A 27,964-nucleotide genomic window follows, 5' to 3' on the forward strand; every position below is an offset into this window, starting at 1 on the left:
TCTCCAACAATACAAGGGTAATGGATCATTATCAATCCATAATCTGATTTTAGCTAGTATAGAGTAGATTATGAGTTTTTAATAATCTATCCATCTAGTTTTCATAATCTACACCATAAGTTGTCCTGTTTGGAGACATAATAGATTATAAAAACTGGATTATATAATTTGGGTGGTTCCAAATAGGGCCTAAGAGTAGAGATTTTAAACAAGGCAAAAGACTTATGCGCGACCTTAATCCTGCTCGAGTTGTTTCCAAAAGTGTTTTGTAAAAAAAAACGTGCGTGCTTTGGGCACGTTTGATCAAAGTTGAAGGAGGGGCCTACCGCAGATTTCGCGCCAAAATACCCCGGCAGCTCCCTTGCTCTGCCCGCCACCGCCACGCTCCAAAATAAGATCGCCATGGTTTGCAAGAAACGCCAAAGAGCTAGGGACTAAAAAAAGGAAGAAACCATATTTTTTCATGCCGACGAGTTGCAAAATCTGCTTGACGATGGATGGACCAAGGAGTTGCGCCTCGACGAATTAGACAAAGCAAGTACTAAAAGAGCCAAAGATTCCATGGCGACGGAGCCGCGAAATGATTCTTCGTACAAATGTAGGAATGGATTTGATTGATTGGTTCTACTTTCCTTTCTCACACGCCATGGATTTGACCTCTCGACGATTCAGCAGCTGCGGCCGTGTGCATGCCCAGTAAGAACGGCTGCGGTGGTGTCGACAACGACAAGCCATCGCGAGAGAGCGGCGACGATCTGGTCTCCCCGAGAAGCGTCCTCGAGGGATACACGACGTCGAGCGACGTTGATGCTGCCGCAATGACGGACGGCACCAGCTGCACGATGGGATCGTCGTCGACAACGAGTACGACGACGGGCGCTGTCGCCGCGTACACGGTGCCGTCCACGCCCGCGTCGTCGCAGAACGACGGGCCTCCAGCCGCGTGGAAGGGCGTCATGGAGGCGTGGAGATCAAGGACCAAACGCCGCCTCTCCACCGTCATCCCGTCAACCATGTCGTCGAAGCTCCGGAGCTTGAGCATCCGCAGCAGCGGCAAGTGGCGGTGGCCGTCGGCGGGGCAGGTGAACGTGGAACAGCACGACCTGTGTGCGTTGAGGCTATCCTTCCGGACCTTCTCGCTATCGGAGCTCAGGAAGGCCACCCGCAACTTCAGCAAGGAGAACGTGGTGGGCAGGGGTGGGCACGCCAAGGTGTACCGCGGCCTCCTGCCGGACGGGCAGCTGGTCGCCGTGAAGAAGCTGTCTGCGACGGAGAATGACCGCATGGAGAGCTTCCTGTCGGAGCTTGGGCACGCGGTGAACGTACGCCACCCGAATGTGGCGAGGCTGGTGGGCGTGGGCCTGGAGGGCGGCGAGCACCTGGTGTTCCCCTTCTCCCGCCTGGGATGCCTCTCCCGAAGGCTCCACGGCGGGGCTGGCGACGGCGAGGAGGGTGCCATGCCGTGGGAAGCGAGGTACAAGGTGGCCCTGGGCGCAGCCAGCGGGCTGGAGTACCTCCACGAGCGGTGCGCCAGGAGGATCGTGCACCGGGACGTCAAGCCCGCCAACATCCTGCTCCAAGACGACTACGAGCCACTGGTAATGCAAACATTGGATATTGCGTGATACAGAAAGTACTTATGTGATCTTGTGTGTGTTAATTTGGTTGTTATTCCCGTGCGTGCTTCAGATATGTGACTTTGGGCTAGCAAAGTGGCTGCCGGACAAGCTGACGCACTACCAAGTGACTATCTTCGAAGGCACATTTGGGTCGGTCGGTCGGTCGGTCTGTTTATCAGTCTCATTCACAATCACGCCAATTTTAATCATCGTCGATAAATTGACTGGTTGGGATCGAGTTGAAGTAACACGAATGAATGAATTAGTTAAATCCTATGAGATGCTGATGCATGTACAGGTACGTGCCGCCTGAGTACACCACGCACGGGATCTTCAACGAGAAGACTGACGTGTTCGCCTTCGGCGTCGTGCTGCTCGAGCTCCTCACCGGCAGGCGCGCCATTGACGGCAAAAACTTCAGCCTCGTTGCATGGGTCCGCTTGTTTCAGCGTTCAAAGCATCATGGGCGTGCATCCAACAGCTTTCATCACCATTGATGAATCTCATGTTTTGTAGGTGCGGTCGTTCCTCAGCAGCAAGGACGAGGTCTTGAAGATGGTCGATCCCGCTCTAGGAGGTCGATACGACGAGGAGCAGCTCCGCCGCGTCACGCACGCCGCCCAACTCTGCATACACGCCTCGCCGTCCCAAAGGCCACGGATGAGCCAGGTATTTCTTGTTCTAGCCCTTCTTTTCTTCCGATTTATAAGTAAGGTCCACATATGTCATTTGACTAATGGCCTGTATAAAACTCTATAGAAACTGATTACTCTTAATGAGTTATGTATCATAAAATTTTAGCGTGTACAACAAGTAAATCTGACTCACTTATTTATGTGATTCAGTGACCCAGATATCATAATACTAGAGGAGAATTCGGGTAGTGTATTCGAAAATGTTGTGTGGGACCATGGTTCACCCGAACCCACGCTCAAAACCACTCATTTCAATACACTGCGCATCGTGGGTAAAGCATTGCATGGCGGGAACTGTTTAGGACGATGGCGGGACAGTTTAGTGAGGGTTAGAAGCCCTACATGTGCTAAGTAATCCAATTTGGTGCTACACCATAGCTAATAAAATGGTCATGTTGCATTGACCAATTAAATGTCGTCTCCCATGCACAAGCACTGTTCACTATTGCTTATTGCTTGGAGCTTTGTCTCCAACACATGAATGAAGTAGGCAAGGAAATGCTATGCAATTGAAAGTACGTTCAAGATAATTTGTGCATAAATAATTTTTCATAGTTATATCTGCAACTCTTTTTTTCTTTTATTTTATTCCCATGAAACTTACAATTTTCCTGTACATGATTGATGACCTGCTGATCAGACATATAGCAGAGCTAATAATATCTAGATTTTTTCATGTTGATGTGTGTACACCTCTTTTTCCAAAATATCAGTACTAATTTTCTACTTAATATTCTATTGAAAGTATTATGGGTACACGCTAGATTCCTCTCACGTAACATACTGCTATTCAGTTTTTGAAAAATCTAGACACTTTTAGAACACATACGCTTATCAAAGACTTTGAAATAATTCTTTTGTAGTTGCTATCCATGATAAATTGCCATTTCTGTGCGTAGGTGTGATAGGTATCTACATAGAGAGAGTGGGGAAGCTTGGTGGGGCCAACCTGTGTTGAGTAAATAGATAATTTTTCGAATAGGTTAATGCACGAAATAATTACTAACATGACATGGACTAGATTCATGACATACTGATCAAGGAGCAGACTAGCAAATACTACGCATATAGCAAAACACCTACGCATATAGCTAGTACTACTAGGGCTAAAATAAACAGGAGCGGGATAAACGAGTTATACCCTCCGATCGACCACTTGGCCGATGCAGCAGCGGTGGCGGCGACAACATCCTCTGTCGCCTTCTTCTCGGCTTCGGCCTTCTCGCGGACGAGACAGTTGGCTTCGGTTGGTGAAGACATGGCGATGACGAGGGCGACGCGAACGTAGACGAAGCAGACGGATGGAGGCGAGCAGTCGCGTGATCGCTCCCCAAAAACCTAATCACCCCTCTCCCATACAGGATCCGGAGAGGCGGGGTTTCGGAGGCCTGCTCTCCCGTCGACCGTGTATGCGGTGAATGGGACGAAGTCACCGGCGGCGGCGGCAGCAAAGGAACGAGCGCATGAGGCAGAGGTGATCTGATCTCGTGATGGCTAGGGTTGGCGTTAGCCCTGCTTATTATATAGGCGGCCGGGTAGAGAGACGTGGGCTAAACCCACGTCCGAGTCGATAACAGCCCACGATCCGACGTCTCAGATCCTGACACATCCATTATGTATTCTCCGTTCCTGACCGACAAAAATAAGCGCGTAGGTATGAGCTCGGCTCGGCTCATTCCCGCAACCCGCGTCGCGTCGTGACGAGGCATGGCGTGGCGTGGCGGGCGGCGGAGGAGGAGTGCATGAGGGCCTCTTCTCTTCTCACTCTCCAATAGGATGTAGAAGAGAGACCCTTATAAAAAGGTCCAACTTCTTCTCCACTAGCGGGGTGGGACTAAACTTCACACCACCACCTTGTCATGCCACCACCTACATGGGCCCTTGAAGATTTCTGAAATTGTCTTATGGGCCTAAGGCCCATCACAGATTTCAACAATCCCCCACCAGATCTCAAGGGCACATTGTGTTCCTTCGGTCGAATCACTGTTTTGACATAGCAGCATTTCAGTGAAGACCTGTTAAGGTTGAGCTTCACCTAGAGCACGCAGCTACACCCATTTACAACTGAACAATGGACTATGCCTTGAATTCTTAGTTTGGCGTCAAGAAGCTTCACCACAAATCTTACTAGTACTAGGCTATCGAAGGTTGACCCCTCGGGCGGAGCATATTAGTCACACTCCTAGCCTATTCATGTGTTTACTAAAGATCACCCCAATCTCATAGAATGTGACCAGCAGTCGGGCTCATATAGGTGTCTTCCTCCAAAGATCGCTCTGTAGGACAGCATCTTGCTTACACATAAGCTTTAGAACACATTAAGACAATAGTCATCCTACCATACAGTATCCGAGAGTATTGCATCTCCAACGGAGTGGGTTAGTAAAGTTATTGTCCCCAGTTCACCACATGATTGTTTTCACATGCCCTACTTCACGGGATCTCCAATCATATAGGTTGGGTTACTGCCATGGCAACTCATGTGGGTCTCATACCCATCTCCCTCAATGCACTATCTATCACAACACGTGATAGCCCTTTAGTAAAGGGATCTGCGAGATCCTTAGCCGTTTGGATGTAATCCAACGCTATCACTCCAGAGTTTCTCAAACGTCTGGCAGACTTTAATCTCGTTCTTATATGTTTATTGTACTTCATATTGTCCTTTGAACTCTTCACTTTGACAATTATTGTCTTATTATCGCAGTTCATAGGGATAGCCGGAACCGACTTCTCAATCACAGGCAAGTCCATCAAAAGATCTCGAAAAAATTCTGCTTTGACACTAGATGTGTCTAATGCTGTTGATTCTGCTTCCATTGTCGATCTCGTAAAGATCGTTTGCTTGCAAGACTTCCAGGAAACAGCACCACCTCCAAGAGTAAACATATACCCCGTAGTGGCGTTCATCTCATTAGCATCAGAGATCCAATTCGCATCACTATACCCTTCAAGTACCGATGGGTATCCCATATAGTGAAGTCCGTGGTTGATAGTACCTTTCAAGTAGCGCATAATTCTTTCAACAGCACGCCAATGAACATCGCCCGGATTGGCAACAAACCAGCTAAATTTTCTCACAACAAACGCGATGTCAGGCCCCGTTGCGCTAGCTAGATACATACGTGAACCAATAATTTGAGATAATCTCAATTAGTCTATAGGTGTGCCTTTTAACTTTCGAATCAGCACACTAGGACCACATGGTGTTTGAGAAATTTTCCAGTCTGAATATCCAAAGCGACTCAAAATCTTCTCAACATAGTGGGATTGCAGAAGTGTAATCCCACCCTCATCATCTCTCAAAAGCTTGATGTTCAAGATAACATGAGCCACCCCAAGGTCCTTCATCTCAAAGTTTTGAGACAGAAAAGACTTAACCTCCTCAATCACTTTGAGGTTGGTTCAAAATATCAGTATGTCATCAACATACAAGCACAATATAACTCCTTCGCCCCCACCATGGCGATAGTATACACATTTGTCAGCTTCATTAACAACAAAGCCAACAGATGTGAGAGTTGTATTAAACTTCTCATGCCATTGCATAGGTGCTTGTCTCAGACAATATAAAGATTTCAGCAACTTACACACCTTTCCTTCCTGACCATCTATCACAAAGCCACACCATCTGGCTGTTGTATATAGATTTTCTCGTTAGCTCTCCATTCAGGAAAGTCGTCTTAACGTTCATTTGATGAACGAGAAGACTATGTGAGGCCGCCAATGAGAGTAGTACTCGAATGGTGGTCAGTCTAGCCATAGGTGAATAAGTATCAAAGAAATCTTCTTCTTCTTTCTGGGCATAGCCGTTGGCCAGAAGCCTAGCCTTGTAATTTTCAATCGTACCATCGGGCCTAAGCTTCCTTTTGAACACCCACTTGCATCCCAATGGTTTGCAACCATAGGGACGATCAGTAATTTCCCATGTCCCATTAGCCATGATCGAATCCATCTCACTACGAACCGCAACTTTCTAGTAATCAGCATCTAGAGACGCATACGCTTCTGAAATAGAAGTGGGATTATTATCCACGAGGTATACGAAGAAATCATCACCAAAGGTCTTTGCAGTCTTTTGTCTCTTGCCCCTACCAAGGGTTTCCTCATCATCCTCCTCAGGATTTTCATCATGTGTTTGTTCATAATTTTCCATAGGAATGGCAGGCTCAGGAGTTTCCTCAGGTTACCGTCTAGAAGTGCTTTGCATATCTCTCATGGGAAAAATGTCCTCAAAGAATGTAGCATCCCTCGACTCCATAATTGTACCGACTTTCACGTCAGGTACCTCAGATTTCACTACTAAAAATCTATAGCCAACGCTATTGTTAGCGTAACCAAAATTAACACAGTCCATGGTCTTTGGTCCAAGCTTACGCTTTTTGGGGATCGGTACATTTACTTTCGCCAAGCAGCCCCAAGTACGTAAGTATGAGAGCGTCGTCCTTCTCTTTGACCACTCCTCATTGGGAGTGACCTCATTATATTTTGTAGAAACCTTATTCAAGACATGACACGCAGTCAATGAAGCCTCCCCCACCATGTCTTGGATAAACCCGATGTATCTAACATGGCGTTAACCAAATCAGTTAGAGTACGGTTTTTCCGCTCGGCAACCCCGTTTGACTGGCGTGAATAGGGAGGCGTCCTCTCATGAATGATGTCGTGTTCCACACAAAAAGAATCAAATTCGTTTGAGAAGTACTCTCCACCACGATTAGAACAGACTCGTTTAATTTTATTTTCAAGTTGATTCTCAACTTCTGCCTTATAGATCTTAAAGTAGTGTAGAGCCTCATCTTTAGTATTTAACAGATACACATAGCAATATCTAGTGGAATCATCTATCGATGTCATGAAATATTTATTTTCACCTGTAGTCAACACACCATTCATCTCACAAAGATCAGAATGTATGAGTTCTAATGGCGCCAAGTGCCTCTCCTCTGCAGCCTTGTGAGGCTTGCAAGGTTACTTTGCTTGCACACACGAATGACACTTAGAACCTTTGGCTAAAGTGAAACTCGGGATTAAATTCAGTTTTGCTAGAAGCGACATAACATCGAAACTTATGTGACAAAGACGTGAATGCCAAACTTCAGATTCATTAACACTCGAATGAATATTGTTCACGACTTTATTACAAAAATCTGCAAGGGAAAGGCGGAATAGACCTCCTCATTCATAACCTTTTCCAACAAAAAGTCCACATTTCGTAACAACTACTTTATTAGACTCGAAGACCAACTTAAACCCATCTCTACACATAAGGGAGCCACTACCGAGATTCTTCTTGATGGCGGGGACATGCTGCACGTTCTTCAGCTGCACGATCCTTCCCGAAGTAAACTTCAGACCGACCGTGCCAACACCAAGAACAGAAGCACCCGCGCCATTCCTCATCAGTACGGACCCTCGGCCTGTGACCTGGTAAGAAGAGAACAATGATATGTCAGCACACAGATGAATATTTGCACCTGTGTCTACCCACCAATCGGAAGGTTGACAAACCGAAAATACACTAAACAAATTACCATACCCAGATGCACCACTTTCATTGTTGCTCACAATCATATTGGCAGACTTGGAGTCTTGCCCTGGCTTCTTGTACTTGAAGAAGCCATCTTTCTTCTTGTTCTTATTAAAGGTCTTCTTATCCTTCTTCTCAAAGTCGGTATTCTATTGGACAGAATTCTTCCCCTTGGGCTTGTGGGAATTGAAGTTCCTCTGACGATGTACCATGTTGACAGCAGAAGGACCTTCGACCATTTTTTCGTGCGAGTCCTTTGCTCCCGAGTTCTCCTCAATACTCAGATGGACGATGATATCCTCTATTGACAATTCACGCCTGTGATGTTTCAGAGTGGTAGCAAATTTCCTCCAGGAATTAGGGAATTTAGCGATTATACACCCCGCAACAAATTTGCCTGGTAAATCGCACTTTAGAACCTCAAGTTCTTTAGCAATGCATATTATCTCATGAGCTTGTTTCAGTACAGAACGGTTTTCAAACATTTTGTAATCACGGAACTGCTATATAACATACATCTCGCTCCCAGCGTTAGTGGCCCCGAATTTAGATTCGAGTGCCCCCATAGCTCTTTGGCAACATGCATATGTAAATATGCATCACCCAGCTTATCTCCAATCACGCTTATAACCGCTTCAAGGAATAGGACGGTGGCCTCCACGAACGCCTTCTCCTGTTCAAGAGTGATCGTTCCGTAGGAGTGACACCGGCTACCCAGAACACGTTCATAGCCGTTAGCCATAAGGTGGTTCTCGTTTGCCAACGCTTGAAATAAGGACCGGTAAACTTATCCGATTTCAGTGCAGCAGCAAAACCATTACTTGAAAAATTCCTACACACATTAGGTTTTTGGATTGTTGAGTAAATAGGCAATTTTACAAATAGGTAAATCCACGAAATAATTACTAACATGGGATGGACTAGTTCATGACATACTGATCACGGAGCAGACTAGCAAATATTATGCATATAGCAAAACTATCTAAGCATATAGCTAGTACTACTAGGGCTAAAATAAACAGGAGCGGGATAAACGAGTTATACACTCATATTGGCCACTTGGGCATAGGAGCAGCGATGGAGGCAGCAGCACCTCTGCCGCCTTCTTCTCGGCTTCGGCCTTCTCGCGGGAGAGACGGTCGGCTTCATTTGGTGAAGACATGGCGATGACGAGGGCGACGCGGACGTAGACGAAGCAGATGGATGGAGGCGAGCAGTCGCGTGATCTCTCCCCAAAAACCTAATCGCCCCTGTCCCGTACAGGATCCGGAGAGGCGGGATTTTGGAGTCTTGCTCTCCCGTCGAATGTGTATGCGGTGAATGAGACGGAGTCGGCGGCGGCAACAGCAGCAAAGGAACGAGCGTGTTAGGCAGAGGCGATCCGATCTCGTGACGGCTAGGGTTGGCATTGGCCCTGCTTATATAGGCGGCCAGGTGGAGAGACGTGGGCTAAACCCACGTCTGAGTCTATAACAACCCACGATCTGATGTCTCAGATCATGACGCATCGATTATGTATTCTTCGTTCCTGACCGGCAAAAATAAGCGCGTAGGTATGAGCTCGGCTCGGCTCATTCCCACAACCCGCGTCGCGTCGCATCGTGACGAGGCACAACGTGGCGAGGCGGGCGGCGGAGGAGGAGTGCGCGAGGGCCTCTTCTCTTCTCACTCTCCAATAGCATGTAGAAGAGAGACCCTTATAAAGAGGTCCAACTTCTTCGACTAAACTGCCCATCACCACCTTGTCATGCCACCACCTACATGGGCCCTTGAAGATTTCTGAAATTGTCTTATGGGCCTAAGGCCCATCATAGATTTCAACAACCTAGGCCATGCCCCCACCATCTGAAAAAATCAATTCTAACTACGTTTTTATTAGGCTTAGTTTTCACTAAAATCAGCTAAAATTAATTATGTTTGCCCCCTCTCAAGCCCGTTGCCCCTCCATGTTGTTTTCTCAAGCTCCGCCTTTGTCTAGAGACGTGTGCCAGCCCATCTAGTGTGAAATAAAAAAGGTAGTCCATGCAGGCCTAGGGTTCGCTTATAAGCAGATAGGTTAACGTGAGCCTGGACAAGTTAAGATCTAACACAAAAGTTGAACACAAAAGTGGCCCAGATCCGCACGTGGAACGAATGGAAATCGCATGGTCCTAAAAATCATCTCTCATATTCGAAGAGCATCTCACTTTTCGATAAAGATCATTTCATTCAATGATCTGAAAAGATGGTGCAATGCCACTGAAAGAAATGCCCAGCTTGTACATACCATGGCACACCAGAAAATCTGAAATAAAAAATAAATTTACAACAATCATAAATTAGTCCAGCCTAAGATGGGCTAGAACCAATCCAGAAATTACACCACTATCCATGGAGGGGGAGGGAGAAAATCTCCGTGACAGTATACTCCACCGGGTAGACACTATCATAAAAAGGCCTTTGTCCTTCGGCCTCTACGCAACATACTAGCTACAGACGCATCTCACACATGCATGTATAATCCGCACATGAGATGAAACACATTTATATTTATTATTAAAAAACCATAGCATTTCTGATAAGCCACAATGCTCAACATAAATCAGCCACGCCCACAAGCACATGTTTAGAAAATTGTGTATCAATGCCCTATAACCAGTTACCGAATATGTTACATTCATTATGTGGGGTAAAGATTTCAAGCTACTTGGACTATGGTTCACACTCCACAATCAAATTTACACTAGATGAATAAGTGTTAAATAGATTTGTCATGTTTGTAGAAGTCACATATTTTGCTATCCTGCCAATTGCGATGTGCCAGGTTATCTCTAGTTAAAATCACCCCTTTATGTCAAAACCAGAGGAATATATTTACACGAAGAGGTGTTTCGAGCTTCTATTTTCTGTTCCAGTTGGAACATCACAGTGAGTAAGTGCATCATACAAGGACTTTACATAAAACCTGATGTTTTAATGCAAGTTCCACTTAAACTCGTCACATTCGTTTGACAAATGAATGACCTCCACACAGGTGTGTAATTCACTCCATGCATCAAGGCGAAGCACTAAGAGGTCCCTTTGAAAGAAATATCAAGGTTTTTTTCCCCAAAACTTGTGCAATTATGATGAACTTTTGTCTAACAACCCGGTACAGGCTAAGGTATGGCACCATTAGTGGTGTCGCACCCAACCAGGTGTCCTCCTAGAATCTCACATGAGAACTATCCCTAACCGAAAAAGAGCCAAATTGGAAAAATAACTCATTGACCTTCATGACGCGATACCAAAAATGTGAATTACTGGGTTTTCAATAAACTTGATAAATGGCTTTCGAACGCACGTACTTACTAGCAATGATTGTCACACTCCATTCTTAGTGAATAATTTGTATGCCTATTTACTAAGAAGAGAGAATCTCAAGATCCTATTCCAAGCCCCCCTTGACTTTTAGGTGGACATAATACATTTTTACTAATTAGTCCTTATAATTTACACAAGGAAACATACCCTTATATTCAAGTCCTTATAATTTTACTTCTTTAACAGTGGTTGGACTTAACCGATTTCTCAAATTTAACTCAAACGAATGGACCCGAGATAAAAGTCTCCCTTCATGTTCTTTTTCCTTCCTTCTTCTTATTTCTTCTAGCGCTCGCGGTAGGAGTTGTCCGTCTACGACCACAACATCCGAGGTAGCTAGGCGGTGTATACATGCACACCCATGACATCGACGATGAGGATGCAGAAATAGATGACGGCATGGATGAGAATGACGATAATGTTGGTGGATATGTTGCCGAGATCCACCACCCTGGTCCTGAGTCATGGTTGTGCATGCACACGCAACATAAACATACACATTCATACACGCACAAGAAACATCATCAGCATACATGCAAACACATGCCAGCAGCGGACACCTGCACCACATACCACGCTTGCACTAGGTTGCGTCATTCGAGCCACCCATGTGCACTCTGTTGTGTCGCTCGAGCTTGGTTCAGAAAGAACGAACAAGTCGGCCGTATGTTCTCAACCTGACATGGGAGTGGTTAAAACATCGTGCATGCCAACATTCTGGAGCAACCCAGCCTACTAAGCACATGAGTTGTGCATCGTGTGGGCCTTGTTGGGCCTCCTGCATGCTACCAAATGCATCATGGGTGTATTCCGCTGGAAGACACATGCGCGCACAGGAAAACTCACGCATGTGACACATTGGATTGATGAAGAACTTGCAGAGTTGCTAATGTCCATGACCGTGGAGCCGAGGCCGCCAAGGACTGCTAGTTTTCTAGCAACAACGTTGGTGTACTATGACCGTCCTTGGGCTTGACACAGGCGAGGGCGTGCGGCATGTGAGCAAGCGGCTGTCTAGTGAAGGCAAAAAGGCGGCGTGGGGAAGGCGATATGTGTCAATTTAGTAATTCGATTCATTAGGATTAAAATTATCAGTATGTTCTTAAACCCAACTCTCAGAGAGCCAATATTAATGTTTTGATCAACTAAAACTTACATGTCATATTGTGCAGTATGATGTAACGTAAAAAATCCCAAAAATACATGACTCATAGTGTTTATTGGTATATTTATAGTATACAGTATGTATTACGATGTTCAAATTATATATCTACCACACACACATACACACGCACAAAACCATTGTGTCGCTCACCCCTGATAAACCACAAGTGCAGGGGATCGTTTGTAGCCTTTTTCGATAAGTAAGAGTGTTGAACCAACCAGATAAAGGTAGAATTAATATTCTCCCAAGTTCTATTGACCACTGATATAACTCTACATATGCCAATGCTTACTTTACCTAGAACAAGTAAAAACTACTTTACGGGAAGGAAACTAGAACTACTTAGTAGGAGTAATAGTTAGTTTTGTAAGAAAATAACGAGAGAGTAAATAAAAGTTAGGGACTATTTAGACACGACTAATTAGTTAGTTGTTTTGTAGAAATCATTTTGTAGTGCAAGAGAAAGATTTGTCTCTAGACAATTGGTAACTATATCGGTAATCGTTATTGGAGTTTTATATGAGGGAGAGGCATACAATAACATATTTTTCTTACTTGGTTTACATAAACTTATGATTGGACCTTTAACAAGAATCTGCAACTACTAGAAATTATTAAGGTAAACTCAACCATGGCATTAAACATCAAGTCCTCTTTACTCTCATACAAAAACAACCACCTTACTCGGGTGTAAGCTTCTGTCACTCTAGCCACCCACTATAAGAGAATCATGAACATATTAAACCATAAGACAACACCAATATAAAACATACAACTGAAACCAATCACTATCATCAATCAACCCATAGGACAAAAGAAATCTATTCAAATACCATAGGATATCCACACATCATTGGATAATAATATATAGCATTGAGCACCATGTTTAAGTAGAGATTACAACAAGAAAGAGATGTTTTACACCGATGCATAGACGAGGAGAGAGTTGGTGGTGACAGTGGCGAAGTTGTTGGTGTAGATCTCCGTCATGATGGCTGCCCTCGCGGTGCTCCGACCCCATCGGGGGAGAGGGGGAGAGAGCCCCCTCCTTCTTTTTCTTCTTTGGTCTTCCTGCTAGATGGGAGGAGAGTTTACCCTCTCGTCCATGGCCGCCATGGCTACCGGAGGGCAAGAGCCCCTCTGATATTGGACCTTTCTCTCTGTTTATCTCATGTTTTTGCTGCTGTTTTCTGGCCCTTCACCGTTTCTTAGATATTCGGAGATCTAGAATTATGATCGGGCTGGAATTTTGAGGGAATTTTTATAGGGAAATTATCTTTCTTGACACGAAAGTAGGGCCCCAAATGACTTACGGGGGAGGCACAAGCTATCAGGGCGCAACCACCCCCTGGGTTGCGCCGTGTTAGCTTGCGCCTCCCTCAGGCACCATGTTGCGTTGATTCTTCTTCCCAAAATTCACATATATTCCAAAAAAATCTCCGTAAATGTTTATCGCGTTTGGACTTTGTTTGATATGGATTTTTGCGAAACAAAACACTCACAAAAAACAGGAACTCATACTGGGCACTAGATAAGTAAGTTAGTTCCAAAAATAATATAAAATGTTGCCAAAAGTATATGAAAGTTGTAGAATATTGGCATGAAACAGTCAAAATTATAGATACACAGAGACATATCAACCCGCGGGGTGACTCGAGTGGTTACCATGTTTGCTCGGCTTCATGCACCCCTTCCCACTCCTCCTCACGGCCGCATGTGCTCACCTCCAGCAAAGTCCAACCTGGTGATGACGTGCATTCACCCTTCATTGCTGCTAGGCCCCTCATAGGTCCTGTTCGTGGTGGCTAATCATCGACATGTGGTCGGTTAGTAGTGGCGGTTGCATCGAGGCGGTAGTCTTGGGCGTGGTGAAGGTGACCTTTCTCTTCCATGGGGAAGGTCGGCTAAGGAGTGGTGTGTCTGTGATGGCTAGGAGTCTCCGATTTCGGGATCCTATGATTAGTCCTTCAGCAGATTGATGGCCCCATAGTGGGTGGGGTTATCCTATTCGGCAGGCAACACGGGTGGTTCTCATCGGATCTCACGGTTCTGGCCAGTTTGGGCATGCAACGCTCGTGGGTTCGCTCTGACGTCTCATGGTTGTGCATGTGGCTAGCGAGGAGACTTGATGATTAGGTGGTTTCCACAGGCTAGATTCAGTCGGATCTCAAAGGGGGTCATTGAAATGATCGATATGGTTGACTAGAGGGGGGGGGGGTGAATAGGCAACGAACACTTTTTAATTAGTCTTAGCAAGTTAGGGTAAACAACATACGGGTTCACAAATATAACAACAATGGGTCGAACCGTAATGAAGCTAACAACGAGAACTACTAAGACAAGTAAGAACAAGACAACAACATAAGCATACACAAAGTAAAGGTTAGAGATAACCACAAGTGGAACCGATGAAGACGAGGATGTGTTACCGAAGTTCCTTCCCTTTGACAGGAAGTACGTCTCCGTTGGAGCGGTGTGGAGGCACAATGCTCCCCAATAAGCCACTAAGGCCACCGTATTCTCCTCACGCCCTCGCACGATGCAAGGTACCGTGATTCCACTATAGGTGCCCTTGAAGGCGGCGACCGAACCTTTACAAACAAGGTTGGGGAAAACTCCACACAAAGCTTGGAGGCTCCCAACACGACCACGAAGCTTCACCACAATGGAATGTGGCTTCGAGGTGACCTCAACCATCTAGGATGCTCAAACACCCAAGAGTAACAAGATCCGCAAGGGATTGGTGGGGGAATCAACTTTTCTCTTGGTGGAAGTGTGGATCTAGGCCTTCTCAACCAATCCCTAAAGAATCAACAAGTTTGATTGGCTAGGGAGAGAGATCGGGCACTTTTGAGCTTAGGGAGCAACAATAGAGCTTGGGAGGGTAAGAGATAGGGTTCCACAGCTAGAAGAACCCTTTATATAGTGGGGGGGGGGAATCCAACCGTTTTCCCACTCACAGCCCGTGCCTAGCGGTACTACCGCTGGATGCAGCGGTACTATCGCTGGCACTCCAGCGGTACTACTGCCGGCTGCAGCGGTACTACCGCTGGGCCCCTGGTAGTGCATAAGCACTACCACCACCAAGAAAGTCTTCGCAAAAAGGTCCGTCCACGTACAACCGCTAGGCAGGCGGTACTAAGCTCCTGGAGCGGTACTACCGCTGACCAGGGGTGGTACTACCGCTGGCGGTACTACCACTAACACTCCAGCGGTACTACCGCTAGGGCCGGCGGTACTACCGCTAGGCCCAGCGGTACTACCGCTGGGGGACCATTTGCAAAGAAGAAATAAACACCAAGGAGGGAGCCACTCCAAAGTTGCCTGCAAGGGGGAAAAGAGGTGAAGTGTGCGCGTGCAAGATTGATTACACCCAAACCTTTCCACTACGGTTCCCCTCTTAATAGTACGGCTTTCCTATGACTCAAATAAAGAGAATCGTAGAGAACACCGTGCTTCTGTTCCACGAAAGAGGGGGGCGAGTCGTCTTGTGTCGTTGACGTCTGTTATGTGAAATCTTAACACACGCGGTTAGTCCTTTGCGGTACTGTCATCAATCACCAAAATTACTTAGGCATAAACTATGCCCCAACAATCTCCCCCTTTTTGGTGGATTGATGACAATACCGAATTTGCACAGAGAATAATATGAGAACAAAAAGATAGAGATATATGAAAATAAGGAGCATATGACTCACAACATATGATGGAAATAAATCTCACACAAGTTCATGTCTCACGAAAGATAGAAAAATAGAAGCAAACCAAGTTCGAAGCAAAACACGAAAGATAAGCAAAGCTAAGCAAAGTTCAACTCTCAAAGCAAATCCAGCTCCTAGACTCTCTCCCCCTTTGGCACAAGACACCAAAAAGGGGCAGACCTAACGCCACAGGTGGTTACTCCTCATCCTCATCATCGCCAGACTCGTCCATAGCATCCGGATCGTCCTGCTCCTCTTCATTGTCCTCTTCCTCCTCAGCGCCAGACCACTGGTAACCTTGAGCCCGCATCCAAGCAGCCTCTGGAGTGACGTCGTTCTCTGATCCGCTGGAGATGTCAACATCAAGTGTCCTCAGGACACGCTTGTGCCCCTGACGGTTCTCCTTCTGAGCCAGGTGCGTCTGATACTGGCCCTTGCTGAGATGAAGTTGATGGGTTGGCCCATTTGTCCTTGACGCGAAGCTTGACAGGATCGAGAACAAAGTAGTCAGCCTGAATGTATAACTCCTCTTGCGGATAGGTGTCTTGCCACTTCTGACGGATATAAGCAAACAAGTAGGGCCCGTAGATGGGAACCTTGCGCATCATGATGCAGTTCCAGAGCTCAGTGAACATCACATCAGAAATATCAAGAGGGGCAGACTCCTTAGTCATAGCCTCCTCACAAAGCAGTAACATCTCAGCCAGAGAGCCGTGTACCTCGTCGAAGTTGCCAATGCGAGGGAAGAGGGTGTTGCGGAAGATCCGATGCATGATGTCCAGATGCCTGGGGAGCACACCTTTCTTCACATAGAGTTGGTGCAATCTGTCCTTGGCGGAGGCCCTATCAGTGGGAGCAGCAGCATGAGGACGCGACCCAAGTGGAGTGTCAGCTCCCTGAAAATCAACCTTGAGGAATGCCATGAATTCACGCCAGGAACCAGTCATCTTCTGAGTCCGAGTCATCCACACCAGGGAGCGCTCGTCATCAGGCAAGAAGTGAACCGTGACATAGAAGTGGGCAACAACATTGGGATCAAAGTCTGTCTTGAAGGAGATGATCTCCTTAATGCCCAGCTTGTCAATCAGAGAGAGAGCGTCACCAAAGTAGTCCATGTTCCGCTGAAGGTGAGCCAGGTCAATCCACTGAACGGGAACAAAACTCTTCTTGAAATGGTTGATGATATCACGATAGAGCCTGCAGTGATCCTTTGCCCAAACATGCTCGACATTCTTGATCACAGCCCTCTCTTGGAGATAGTGGTTTTGGTTGTGGAACCGCAGAAAATCCTTAGGGGGCATGGTGCGAACATTGATCCCCTTGTCCTTGTGAGCGGTCTTCTTGAAGGCCTGCTTTTTGGGTTGCAGACGTGAAATGGCGGAGCCCTCTAGAGCCTCTCGATTGCGATAATGCTTGGACTGTGTGTCCCGTGGGGGGTTCGAGCGGCGAACACCACCTGTGACACAAAACACACACTGAAAAGGAGCGACAAAAGGAGTCAAGGCAATGAAAAGAAAAGGCAGAAAAGTAAACACACATTGCCAAGCAAATGAAAAGAATACACAAAGAATCCTCCTGGTGGTAGTACCGCTGGGGTCAGAGCGGTAGTACCGCTACCCCTGGCGATAGTACTGCTGGGGTCCTGGCGCTAGTACTGCTGCCCTGGCGGTAGTACCGCTGGGGTCCTAGCGGTTGTACCGGTACCGCTACCCCTGGCGGTAGTACCGCTAGGGGTTTGATTTTTCAGATCTGAATATGAAGAGAACCCATAGAGATGGCTACATGGATTTTCCGAGGGCTATGGGCTGTGTATAATCACTAAGAACTCCACCACAGTCCTAACCACATGAGGATCACAAGTACCAGCTAAAGAAGGACATGCCTAGTCAAGAGAGTGCAAGTTTTAGATCTAATCCAAACATAGTCCAAGTGCTTGATCTAAAACATGTAAATCCTAGGGCATGGCAATATAAAAGAAAAGATTCATAGGACCTATACTCCCCTCGAATAACTCCTTCATGCCATCCAAGAACAAAGCACGATATCAAAGACATGGATCCAAACCACCAATGCTCCTAACCCTAGAACAAGAACATCAACCAAGAGAAGATGGGGAGGAGCTTTACCGGGGTTCATGGCACTTGGAGGAGGAAGGAGAAGTGGAGCAAACCCCAACTCAACGGAGAGAAGGAGCTCCACGGATAGAGATCCAAATAGGGGGAGTTCGAGGAAGAAGAAAGAGGCAGGAGAAACAGGCTCCCCCTCCTTTATATAGCCCAAGGGGTACGGGCCAGCGGTAGTATCGTTGTGGTCTTGGCGTTAGTACCGCTACCTGGCGGTAGTACCGCTGGCTGCAGCGGTAGTACCGCTGGGGTCCTGGCGGTAGTACCGCTCCCCCTGGTGGTAGTACCGCTCCCCCTGAGACAGCCCTAAATATGTCCTAGTTAGGTCATGGTAGATTGGGGTCCTGGCGGTAGTACCGCTACCCCTGGCGGTAGTACCGCCGGGGTCCTGGCGGTAGTACCGCTACCCCTGGCGGTAGTACCGCTGCAAATGTCACAACAGGACCTAGGAGAAGAGAAGAACGTGGGCAAATGAAAAGTTAGTGAAAAAGAAGATAGCACCAGCAAGATATACTGACTTGTCATTTTATATCCTTTCTTCTATATGAGAGAAAGGTGGGGGGGGGGCGGTGGCCGAGGCCACCTATGTTTGAGACAAAGGTATGACACCGCGAAGAATTATCCTTGGGTTCATGACCAACGCTCGTCTTTGAAGCACAAGTGCCATTTGACAATGGCTAAAGTGAAAGACTAGATTGATTTATGCATAATGGGGGGAGGAAAAGTTCATTGAGAGAACAACACTCCCCCTATGTCCATGCCTACATCTAGAACAAGATAGAATGCATAGTAAGGTGCAACGTGCCTAGCTTCAATCCACATTACTTGAATCAATGATATTTAGCTCATGCCTTAACTCCCGGAACCTTGCTTCATCTAGGGGCTTAGTGAAAATATGTGCAAGTTGCTCTTCAGTGTGGATGAAGTGAACCTCAATATCACCTAGGTTGATATGTTCACGAATGAAGTGATGGCGAATGTCAATATGCTTGGTTTTGCTATGTTGCACTGGGTTGAGGGAAATCTTGATGGCACTTTGATTGTCACATAGAAGAGGCACTTTGTCACAAGTGACACCGTAATCCTTTAAAGTTTGCCTCATCCATAGCAATTGTGCACAACAACTTGCAGCTGCCACATACTCAGCTTCGGTGGATGATAGAGAGACGCAATTCTGCTTCTTTGAAGACCAACTTACCAGTGAGCGACCAAGGAATTGGCATCCTCCAGAAGTTGACTTCCTCTCCACACAATCTCCTGCCCAATCTGAGTCAGAATAGCCAACAAGGTTGAAGTTTGCTCCTTTGGGATACCATAGGCCAAAGTTTGGGGTATGAGCCAAATATCGAAAGATTCGCTTAACAGCCATATAATGACTTTCTTTTGGTGCGTATTGAAACCGTGCACATATCCCTACACTCAACATAATATCTGGTCTAGATGCACAAAGGTAAAGGAGGGATCCAATCATGGAGCGATATACCTTTTGATCCAGTGCTTTACCATTGGGATCACTGTCAAGCTTGCATCTTGTTGGCATGGGGAACTTGACCGGTTTGACATCTTCAAGCTCGAACCGTTTGAGCATGTCTTGTGTGTACTTGGCTTGTTTGATGAAGGTCCCTTCTAGGCCTTGTTTAATCTCGAACCCGAGGAAGAACTTCAACTCTCCCATCATGGACATCTCAAATTTCTCAGTCATTAGTGCGGCAAATTCTTCATTGAAGGAAATGTTAAGAGAGCCAAAGATAATATCATCAACATATAGTTGGCATATGAACAAATCCCCTTTAACCCTTTTAGTAAAAAGAATGGGATCTATCTTCCCAATTTCAAATCCATGATCTTGTAACAACTCAGTAAGATATTCATACCACGCACGTGGGGCTTGTTTAAGGCCATAGAGTGCCTTATTAAGTTTGTACACATGATTGGGGAGCTTGGGATGTTCGAATCCCGGGGGTTGTTTGACATAGACCAACTCATTTAAAGGACCATTAAGAAAGGAACTTTTCACATCCATTTGTTGTAATTTGAAGTTATGATGAGAAGCGAATGCAAGCAACATGTGAATAGATTCTAGACGAGCAACAGGGGCAAAGGTTTCACCGTAGTCGATACCCTCGACTTGGGAGTAGCCTTGAGCCACCAATCTTGGCTTGTTTCGAATCACAATCGCATTGGCATCTTTCTTGTTCTTGAATATCCATTTGGTCCTGATGACATTATGTTCCTCTGTTGGCCTTGGCACTACATCCCAGACTTGATTGCACTCGAAGTTGTTAAGTTCTTCATGCATGGCCATAAGCCAATCCTCATCATCGAGCGCTTCTTGTACCTATTGAGGTTCACAATACGAAACAAACGTGTGATGCTCACAATAATTCCAAATCTGTTGACGGGTGGATACTCCCCTTTTTAAACTGCCAAGTACATTCTTCATAAGATGTGACTTGACTCTCAGCTTGTTCGCAATCTTGGCTGCTCGATGCTCCAAGAGTTCTTCATTGAATAACAGGGGAGCATCGACTTGTTTACTTTGCTTGCCCTTGCGTCTTGAGCCTCCCTTGGCACCAGCTGTTGGTGCTGCAGAAGGGAATTGTGAGACAGTATCCTGATCATCTTGACTTTCGACTTGAGCAGGTTCACTTGTTTGTTCTTGTATTTGTGGTTGCTCTTGATCTTGATCTTGTGCTTCTACTTGGTCTGGATCTCGCGGTTGCACTTGATCTTGATCCTGAGTAGGTTCGGAGCCTTGGGTGAGAACTTGAACACAATGGCACACATCATCATTGTTGGGCAATTTATCTTGACCATGAGCTTGTTCATTTTGTTGTGAGTCTTCTCTTTGTTCATCGGAAGCGTGTGGGGCTTGTGGAGGTGATGGATCCATTTGAGTAGAGCATTTTCCTTCTCCTTCAGCCACAAGGGGTTCCTCAATGGGGAGTATTTGACCAATCCCCATTCTTCTTATGGCTTGGGGAGGAATTTCATCACCTACATCACAAAGACCACTTTACTCCACTTGGGAGCCATTATTTTCATCAAACTCCACGTTACACGTCTCCTCAATGAGTCCGGTGGACTTGTTGAGGACACGGTAAGCATGAGAGTTTGTAGCATAACCAACAAAGATGCCCTCATGTGCTCTAGAATCAAATTTAGCTAAACGTGCACCTTTCTTGAGAATGAAACACTTACAACCGAATACCCGGAAGTACTTGAGATTGGGTTTGTTTCCAATTAGAATCTCATAAGGAGTCTTGTTCAAGCCTTTGCGGATATAGAGCTATGTTGATGGCCTCTGCCCAAAAGTTATATGGAGATTTGAATTCCGCAATCATTGTTCTTGCAGCGTCTATCAAGGTCCGGTTCTTCCTTTCTGCCACGCCATTTTGTTGAGGGGTATATGGTGCTGAATATTGATGTTCTCTTCCCTCATCACCTAGAAACTCATCCAAGGTGTAGTTCTTGAACTCGGTGCCGTTGTCACTTCTAATCATCAAGATCTTTGCTTCATGTTGACGTTGAACTTCATTAGCAAAGTTGATGACAGTTTGTTGAGTTTCACTCTTCCTTTTGAAGAAATATACCCAGGTGTATCTTGAGTAATCGTCAACAATCACCAAGCAGTACTTTCTGCCTCCAAGACTATCAAATGATGGAGGGCCAAACAGATCCATATGGAGGAGATCCAATGGCCTCTTAGTGTAGATGAGAGTCGTTGGACGATGAGCAGTTTCATGAATCTTTCCTTTAATGCAGGCACTGCAAACACGATCTTTAGCAAAACTCACATTTGTTAGTCCACGAATATGGTCCCGTGTTAGAAGACTTTGCAAAGATCTCATATTGACATGAGCTAAACGACGATGCCAAAGCCAGCCCACATCAACTTTAGCCATTAAACACGTCGCGGTCTTAGTGGGTCGCTTTGAGAAGTTCACCACATAAAGACCATTTTCGACATATCCAACATGGGCTACTTTAAGAGTCTTGCTCCACAGGAGGACCACAGTATCAAGATTAAAGAATGTGGAAAAACCCATAATTGCAAGTTGACGAACCAAAAGTAAATGTAGGCAAGTGACTCAACAAGCATGACCTTCTCAATAGATAAATCTTGAGAGACGACCACCTTACCAAATCCCAATACCTTTGACGAGGATGCATCAGCGAATTGGACATGGGTGGGCATAGATGGAGAAGGATGCACATCCACCACTAAGTCCTTGCTTCCGGCCATATGATTTGTTGCTCCACTATCGAGCAACCATGACACCCCACTGGAAGCAAACTCCTGCAATAGATCAAGGCTTGGTTTTAGGTACCCTTTTTTTAATGGGTCCTTTCATGTTAGAGACAAGGGTCTTAGGAACCCAGATAGCCCATTCAATGTACTCATCGTAGGAACCAACAAATCTGGCATAAACATGCCCATCACTAGCACGACATAAGACATAAGAAGAATTGAGTTTGTCGGCTGTGTTAGTAGGAATGGTTTTTCCCTTCTTGTGGTTTCCATAGTCCACCTTGTTCCTGTTCACCTTCTGAGTCCCCTCACCCTCTTTGACAAAGACGTCCATGAGGGTAGGAGATCGTTTGTTCCTGTTCCTCCTTTTACCTTTTGACTTGGAGGTAAGTCCAAGTCCCTCCTTTCCTACAACACCTTTTTGAGTGCTCAAGATATCGTTCAGGCTCTTCTCACCTTGTATGCATGCCACAAGGCCCTTCTCAAGTTTCTCCTTTAACTTGGCATTTTCCTCCACAAGATGTACATGCTCACAACAGGGATTAGGTGCACAAGCATTATCAATTAACACAAAGGGAGGACAAGTAGAGATCTCCTTGGTAAGCTTTGCTTGGAGTTGATCATGAGACTCTTTCAGAGAGAAATGAACACCTTTCAAGACCTTGTGGGCCTTGTCAAGTGTGTCAAACTCCACTTTGAGTCTGTCATGGCCAACCCCAAGAGAATACTTTTCAGACTTAAGCATACGAGTAAGAACGACATCATGATCTAGTTTCTTTTGCATTTTAGTGCAGTCATCGTTATATGACTCCTCAAGAGCCAAACGAAGAGTGCGCTCCTTTTCTAGAGCAATAGATAATTCAGCAATTTCATCGGCATAGTCACGACTGTGTCCCTGAAGCTCGGAGATGGTCTCCTCATGAGACTCAATGAGGTCAGTGGCCTCACCCAGTTGTTCCAAGAGAGCAACAAAGTGCTTCTTGGATTCTCCCTTAATAGTGCACAAAAACTTGTCAAGATCATGCTCATTAAGTTCCCCAACATCACTATCATCAACACAATTTAGCAATGAAGGAGCAGTAGCGATGTTGGTCTTAATGATGGGAGTTACCTGATTGATACCTTTTGCCATGAGGCACTTGGTGATGTGGTTCTCGTTGGGGGCGTTGAAGAGAGACACTTTCTGGGGAGAGGTAGTGGCAATAGCAACAGTTGCCGTTGCCACTGCATCATCATCATCATCATCATCATCGGAAGGGTACTCTTCAAGGGCCACCATCCCTTTTGGGTGGGGTTTCTTCACAAAGTTGTTCTTGATTGGAAATGATTTGGTTTTGTCTTTGCGAATGAGCTTTCCCCCGTTGTCTTCCCTTTTCTCATAGGGACATTCGGCCAGGAAGTGGCTCACGTTACCACAGTTATAACATGTCCTCACTCATTGCTTGGGTTTGAATCCACTCGAGTTGTTCTTGGTGAAGGTGGGTCTTGAGTTCCTCTTGTTGCCCCAGAATTGCCTTGACGCAAGAGCCATGTGCTCATGATAGGCATACTTTGTGTCTTCAGGGCAGCTCTCCTCTTCCTCATCCTCTTCTTCTTCTTCAAACATTGCTTTTGCTTTTAGTGCAAGGTTGGGTGAAGTTGTCTTTGAGCGAACATGAGCAAGTGCATTGTCGGCTGTTTCGTTCATGATTGACATTGCAATGAATTCATCCAACACCTCACTGGAAGACATGGAGTGGAAGTCTGGCCGCTGATGAATGACAGATGACATGGCTTTGTTGAAAGGCATGATGGCTTTGAGAAACTTGCGCTTGACCCATCCTTGCTCCCATGATCCTTGAGTGCCACAGCAATAGCAGTCACCCTCCGATAGAGATCACGAGGGTCCTCGTCTTCCTTCATCACAAACTCATTGGCCTTATCAAGGATCACTTCATAGTTGGATCGTTGAATGCTTGAGCTTCCCTTGTACAACACGATAATATGCTCCCAACAATCCTTGGCCAAAGTTAAAGGACGCAAGTGAGGAAGATCTTCAGGTGGCACTGCAGACTGGAGAATAAACAAGGCGGAGTGATTGTATTGATTGTCTGCATCTTCTCTTGGAGTGAGGTTGCTTGGATCATGGGGATAATATCCTTGCTCGATGACTCTCCACAAGTTTGTTGAATTGTGATTCAAATGAGACTTAATAGAAAATACCCAGTTAGCAAAGTCACCTTTCACAAGCGTAGGAGGAGGACCAACAGGATTAAGACGCGGTGTGGGAACAGATCCTCCATAGACCATGGGGGTGGAACTGAGGCATATGTTCCAGTCCCATCCTTTTCGTGAGATGAGGAAGGTCGCATACCTTTAGCCTCTTCCTTAGAGGAATTGGCCTCTGAATCAGTGATGGTGGGTTTAACCACTAACGCCGGTTCGGGTGGACTTTTAAATCCCTCAATTAACTCTTTAAGCATGGTCTTGACTTCGTTCGTCAAGGACGTCTTGAGGGCGTCCATAGCCGTATTCAAGTCGTCTCTTGTGACCAAAGTCAAGTCCATGGCCTCGGGTTGCCCATGGTTAATTCCCTCTTCGCCTTCCATACTCTTCGGGTGGTGAAACCCTTAATAAAGAGACGTGGCTCTGATACAAATTGAAAGGATCGATATGGTTGACTAGAGGGGGGGGGGTGAATAGGCAACGACCACTTTTTAATTAGTCTTAGCAAGTTAGGGTAAACAACATACGGGTTCACAAATATAACAACAATGGGTCGAACCGTAATGAAGCTAACAACGAGAACTACTAAGACAAGTAAGAACAAGACAACAACATAAGCATACACAAAGTAAAGGTTAGAGATAACCACAAGTGGAACCGATGAAGACGAGGATGTGTTACCGAAGTTCCTTCCCTTTGACAGGAAGTACGTCTCCGTTGGAGTGGTGTGGAGGCACAATGCTCCCCAATAAGCCACTAAGGCCACCGTATTCTCCTCACGCCCTCGCACGATGCAAGGTACCGTGATTCCACTATAGGTGCCCTTGAAGGCGACGACCGAACCTTTACAAACAAGGTTGGGGCAAACTCCACACAAAGCTTGGAGGCTCCCAACACGACCACGAAGCTTCACCACAATGGAATGTGGCTTCGAGGTGACCTCAACCGTCTAGGATGCTCAAACACCCAAGAGTAACAAGATCCGCAAGGGATTGTTGGGGGAATCAACTTTTCTCTTGGTGGAAGTGTGGATCTAGGCCTTCTCAACCAATCCCTAAAGAATCAACAAGTTTGATTGGCTAGGGAGAGAGATCGGGCACTTTTGAGCTTAGGGAGCAACAATGGAGCTTGGGAGGGTAAGAGATAGGGTTCCACAGCTAGAAGAGCCCTTTATATAGTGGGGGGGGGGAATCCAACCGTTTTCCCACTCACAGCCCGTGCCTACCGGTACTACCGCTGGATGCAGCGGTACTACCGGTGGCTGTAGCGGTACTACCGCTGGCACTCCAGCGGTACTACCGCTGGGCCCCTGGTAGTGCATAAGCACTACCACCGCCAAGAAGTTCTTCGCAAAAAGGTCCGTCCACGTACAACCGCTAGGTAGGCGGTACTAAGCTCCTGGAGCGGTACTACCGCTGACCAGGGGCGGTACTACCGCGAGCTAGCGGTACTACCGTTGGCGGTACTACCACTAGCACTCCAGCGGTACTACCGCTAGGGCTAGCAGTACTACCGCTAGGCCCAGCGGTACTACCGCTGGGGGACCATTTGCAAAGAAGAAATAAACACCAAGGCGGGAGCCACTCCAAAGTTGCCGGCAAGGGGGAAAAGAGGTGAAGTGTGCGTGTGCAAGATTGATTCCAGCCAAATCTTTCCACTACGGTTCCCCTCTTAATAGTACGGCTTTCCTATGAATCAAATAAAGAGAATCGTAGAGAACGCCGTGCTTCTGTTCCACGAAAGAGGGGGGCGAGTCGTCTTGTGCCGTTGACGTGTGTTATCTGAAATCTTAACACACATGGTTAGTCCTTTGCGGTACTGTCATCAATCACCAAAATTACTTAGGCATAAACTATGCCCCAACAGTCATTAGAGCGCTTGGTGATGGATAGTGTGCAGGATGAGGAGGTTGGCCAAGAAGAAAGTCTTGTCTTCGACCGTGGCTAGAGGCGACGATGATTTCACTCCCAATTAGCTTTCTTCATGTTGGAATCATCGAGTCCATATTCTTAGCCCCAAATTTCCCAGCATCTCGGGTAACCCAACATACATTAAATTGGACGTTGGAGGCACTTTGGAATCATATCCCTTATTAGGGGCTTTGTCTTTGGATTTTGGCATTGCCCAGCGGGACCGATGAATACGATGGCGATGGCAATACATCTTCTGTGGCAATGATAATGGTTGTGAGCTATTACGGAGGCACGATAATTGTTGCGTAGTATGCTCTTCTTTGGCGGGTCCATGGGATTTGCCCGTGCCAGGTTGTTTGTTGTTGCGACGACGAGGTCCTGGTGGCGATGATTACATGCAATAGTTGGTCCGTTCGGTGGTCATTCACGACGCGATCCTTGCATAGTTGTCCTACATGGCCCTCCTTCAAAATCAAAGTTGTGTTATCCTCGTTGTGGGTGTTGGGCCTTGGCATGATCTTCATGTGGCTCCACATAACCTCTTTGGAGCAGGTTAGGTCGATGTTCATGAGTGATGAAGTAAGAGTTCATTCTTAGGGAGAAGGGACGATGATGATGCATGTCTAAGGAGAGGTGATGAAGATTATGTCAATGTGTTATATCTACAAGCTCTCTCTGTAGAGGTGTGTTTGTGGTATCTTGTGTGTGATGTTCGGTAGGTTGTGATGTTTTTTGCCTAGTTTTTTTACAATTATCTTCTGCTTAGTTAAGGAATGAGGAAATCTTTTTCCTCCATCTCAAATATAGTTATGGGCCTACAAATGTGCATAGGCCTTATGAAATGAAGGACCTTTATTATGTAGGCATAGTCATGTATTAATTTCTACTTGAAGCTTTTAGTTGTGTGAGGAAAATAACCCAACAAAAAAGTTGTGTTATGAAAAATTTCACAAGAATTTTGTAAGGCTACCAAGTGTTAAAGCTTCCAAATTAATGTACAGGTTGCAAGAATCCTCCAAGGAGACCAAAAAACCCATCACCAAATTATGGGGCACGAGAGGGCAAACACGACAGAGCTACATGAAATAGACGACTATGAATCGCCTACACCAAGGACATACCTCCACGATATTACTCGCCACAAGGCGCTCGCATTCGACTTCTAGGTCGTAGCCGAGGAGAAGATTAAATCTTTTATCGGTCAAGAATCTACGTTAATTTGGCACACATGTTTATGAAATATATGTATCAATTGCATATTGTGCACAAAACCGATTGCTGAACTGGAAAAATGATGTACACATAGGCCTTGTTTGAGACATGGTTATATTTTTAGGAGCTAAAATAAATTTGATAGGGTTTTTCATTGAAGGTTGAACATTTGTAACACGGTATAGACACAAACCTTCATATATACGC

General features: G+C 46.0%; 1 protein-coding gene across 1 annotated transcript; it reads left to right on the top strand.

The window, feature by feature from the left end:
* Positions 1–439: 439 nt before the first annotated feature.
* On the top strand, positions 440–27,964 carry LOC123446310 (receptor-like cytosolic serine/threonine-protein kinase RBK2). The gene is made up of 6 exons (XM_045122978.1): positions 440–598; positions 676–1,598; positions 1,690–1,769; positions 1,918–2,053; positions 2,136–2,288; positions 27,547–27,964. Exons 1-6 carry the CDS (start codon positions 562–564, stop codon positions 27,709–27,711), a joined length of 1,494 nt encoding a protein of 497 aa, XP_044978913.1. The 5' UTR covers positions 440–561; the 3' UTR covers positions 27,712–27,964.

The sequence above is a fragment of the Hordeum vulgare genome, chromosome 4H, assembly GCF_904849725.1.
Source record: "Hordeum vulgare subsp. vulgare chromosome 4H, MorexV3_pseudomolecules_assembly, whole genome shotgun sequence".
NCBI lineage: Eukaryota > Viridiplantae > Streptophyta > Magnoliopsida > Poales > Poaceae > Hordeum > Hordeum vulgare.